This window comes from Ursus arctos, unplaced genomic scaffold, assembly GCF_023065955.2.
Source record: "Ursus arctos isolate Adak ecotype North America unplaced genomic scaffold, UrsArc2.0 scaffold_29, whole genome shotgun sequence".
In the NCBI taxonomy this organism is placed as follows: domain Eukaryota; kingdom Metazoa; phylum Chordata; class Mammalia; order Carnivora; family Ursidae; genus Ursus; species Ursus arctos.
This window is the reverse complement of record NW_026622974.1, coordinates 2,758,238-2,761,803: the sequence shown is the minus strand read 5'-3', so window position 1 is coordinate 2,761,803 and position 3,566 is coordinate 2,758,238. Positions and strand designations below refer to the sequence as shown.

General features: G+C 56.0%; 1 protein-coding gene across 1 annotated transcript; it reads right to left on the bottom strand.

Moving 5' to 3' along the window:
- Nucleotides 1-658: 658 nt before the first annotated feature.
- On the bottom strand, nt 659-3,031 carry TSPO2 (translocator protein 2). The gene is made up of 4 exons (XM_026506959.4): nt 3,003-3,031; nt 1,625-1,818; nt 1,125-1,266; nt 659-871 (listed from the first exon to the last, which is right to left on the bottom strand). The coding sequence occupies exons 2-4, from the start codon at nt 1,795-1,797 to the stop codon at nt 671-673; spliced, it is 516 nt and encodes a 171-aa protein (XP_026362744.1). The 5' UTR covers nt 1,798-1,818; nt 3,003-3,031; the 3' UTR covers nt 659-670.
- Between the last annotated feature and the right edge of the window lie 535 nt (nt 3,032-3,566).

The window sequence follows — 3,566 nt, the reverse complement described above, 5'->3', positions numbered from 1 at the left end:
TTAATTAAAATCCAATAAATAACATTAAACTATTCTAAAATAAAATAAAATATATAAACCTGACACGTATAATTCGTATCCTTTTTTTTTTTACTTTATCTACTTTTCCGTTTTGCTTTTATAGAACTTTTCAAAAAGACTTTGTGTTCTAGGTAACTGAAAAATCTAACGCCTAAATATCTCGGCCCTATTGGAGGGCGCGGGAGTGGAGCGGAGAGGGTGCGCCCAGCCTCCCCTCGCCATGCTCGCACTCCCGTGTGCGTCGCCGGACATGCACTCCCACACATGCGCAGACGCGTCTACCCTCCGCTCTGCAGCCCTAGGCCTCGTGGACCCGGATATGCACTTCACATCATACCCTAGAAGTTACTAAAGGAGTTTATTAATGGATATTACTAAATTACTTTATTAATACAGGATTAATTAATTTATATTAAGTATAAAATAAGTATCCCCCATCTTTCCCGTTCCTGAAATCGAGTGGAAATTGGCCCGTGGGAACCCAGGACAGTGACCACACTGGGCTGAGTCATCTTCAGGGATTCATCAATCCCTGGCCCCCTCTCCCCCTCCCCCTGCTCCCCTCTCCCCCCAGTAGCCCCACAGCCCTGCCTGCATTCTCTTCTACCCCTACCCTGGCCATCCTCCCTCCCCTCCTGCCCCTGGTGCCTCAGTCGCTCTTCTCCCCCATGGGCTGAGGCTGATGGTTTGGACAGAGGCTGTCCCTCCATAGGCGGTAGGCGATGGAAGCGGTCACGGTGAGCCAGGCCAGGTAAGGCAGCAGCAGCACGGCGGCCAGCTTGTTGATGGGATGCCAGATCAGCGCTGTGGTCACCACCAGTCCGTAGAGCAGCAGCAGGTGCAGCAGGGCCTGGGGGGGGGGGGGGGGGAGTGCAGGGCCGTCAGGCAGCTGCCCTGAGAACTGAGCCCTCGGCCTTTCTGCAGCATCCTGGACCCCATGAGCCAAGTTGCTGAGGTCTGGGCATTCAACTGGAGCTCAGAGAAGTCCGCCCACCCGTTAACCTGCCTGCACTTGATTGGTCTGCTGTGTTATCTGCTCTGGGGGGCCCCGCGGTCTCACCTGCTGCTACGCTACTTCCACTGCTGAACACCGCATGCCTTACCAGACCATGGGTGTGGGCTGCGAAAAAGAGAATCAGGACAGCCCAGCTGACGGCGAGCTGCACAGCATAGAGGCAGAAAGGCAGGGCCAGGGGCCGCCCAAAGCCCCCTCCCAGGTCCTTCCACACCAGGTAGGAGGCATAGCTGTGGAGAGATGGTGGCAGAACACTCAGAGGGAGGGTGTTTCATGGCAAATGAAAGAAGTCCCCTGGTATAAGGACTCTTGGTTACTAAAAGGAAGCCCTGTGGGCTGAAATGGGAGCAAGAGTGTTTAAGCACGACTTGAGGGCCAGCGGGGAGGTGGGGGAGGCAATGGGGAAACTTGGAGAGGGGAAAGAACAAGGCTGGCTGGAATCCTATGCAGGCACAGAGGGGACCCCCCATAAGAGGCAAGATGGCGTGCCATCCCTTCGGAGGCCCGAACGCAGCAGCAGTTCAGGTACGGGGTGGAGGCCCCACCCTAGCAGGTACCAGGGCCATGGTATGAGAAATGGGTACTCACCCCATGATAAAGTAGATGGTGATCCACCCTGCCAACAAGACTTTGTGAGGTGGGCACCAGGGCGGTTTCTTTGGGTTGTCGTACCAACCGGACATCCGATGACGGGTGAGCAGCCAGAGCAGGATGGGCCCCAGCTGGGGAAGGGCCAAAAAGATGGCGCCTTGAGGCTGCATTCCCCACACAGAGGCAAAAATCTAGGAAGGCAAACAACATGCTGGTGGTGGGCCTCCGTCTTAGTCCTTTCCCCGTGCCTGCTTGACTGTCTCCACGTCCTACCTGACACTGTTCCCTGGCCTGAGCCCCTCATGGGAGGTCTAGTCAGAGATGCCCGTCTCCTCACCTTGGGCCAGCTCCCACCCTTGCCCTTTCTCTGGCTTCCTTGGCCTTATTTTCTCCACAACACCAGTGTGGCACCCAGAAGACACTGTCCAGTATTGATAGCTACTTCTGAGCACAAGGCTCCTCCCCCCAGCGTGTATCTGACCCCTAGAGTTCAGGTCCACGTATGACCGTCTTTCCCGGCTCTCATAGTGGGCGGCACTTGGTCAGGTACATAGCAGGCCCTTGACAGGGACGCTGCCTTATGCTGAACTCAGCCAAGCTGATCTAACCCGCCTTGGAGGACCGTGTTTAGAAAGGCAGGAGCCAGAGATCTCTGGGGGTCGTCTCCAGTCAAGAATGGGGCAGCCCGTCTGCCCCCAGGCTTATCTTGAACACCAGACTGGCAGACCCAAGAGGCCCACCCAGCCTGAGCGCTGCCCACAGTCGAACTCAGCTGAGTGACACTGGGTTCCTTTCTCTGAAGCCTTAGGTCTCGCCTGCCCCTCAGGGGTTGGGGAGGTCTCTCCTCCACCTCTCCACTTCCAGAGGGACAGAGCCACCAACACCGCTTTCTTGTGGCCTGACTTCTCAAAGAAGCAACTGCCTGGTCTTTGATTAAAAAGCTGCCACACTCATTCGCATGTTGCCTTGGACATCACCGGCATGTGGAACAAGGCACTGGCTCTCCTCCAGCCAGGGTCCGCTACCCCATATCGTTCTCATCTGCACATGACATTTCAGCCTCCTCCCCGTGACTGCCAGGACTGTAAGGAAGACAGGTGTGGTGATTCTCAGTGTCCTGGAGTAACTGCCCACTCCGGGGTCCTGCCCACGTCCTGGAGGTTCCGGGGACAGGGCCGACTGGCCTGCCTGCCTGTGCCTCTCTCTATTTCTCTGCTCCTCACTGTCCATTTATTTATCTCCTGCCTTCTCGTCTCTCTCTCTTTCTGTTTTTATGTCCGGTGTTGGAGGCTCCTTCCACAGTCCCCATCCTCTTTTCTCCTGTCTCCACCCTCCTGTTTCTGCCTCCTTATTCCCAGGCCTGCATTCCCCTTACCTCAGGCAGCACCCCTTCCAGGCCGAGTGCCCGATGCTATCTGTCGTGTGCAAAGCAGGAGGAGGGTGGGGGACGGGAGGAGGGCGGAGTGAGGCTCCCATCTGGCCTGTCTTTCTCCAATGACAAGGGTGGTGGCACTGGCATGTCTGCACGGCCCTGAAGGGTTCCTTTTAGGAGAGGTCCCCCTGGTCTGCTAGACCTGGCCTCTGGAGGGGGCCCCTTGTTGGAACGGTCGAGGCTTTGGCATTGTGAGAGTCTGATCCCCTGGGCCAGCTCAGCTCCAGGCTACAAGCCTACTGAAGCATCCACATCCCGTGAAATGGCTTTGTGTCCACAGGGATGGTGGGGACCCTCAGATTTCCCCAGGACCTTCCTGTAACTGGGATTATCCCCAAGTGAGGCAAGCACCAACAGCTTGGAAATGAGTTCACATGCACGGACGCAGCCTCTGGTTATAGCCTAGTTGGCATGCTCCTTCCCGGCTTGGAACTCGAGCTTGACAGATTTTCACAAACCCCTATAACTTCATGACTCAGAGGAGAAAGGAGGCTCCCGTGTGACTCA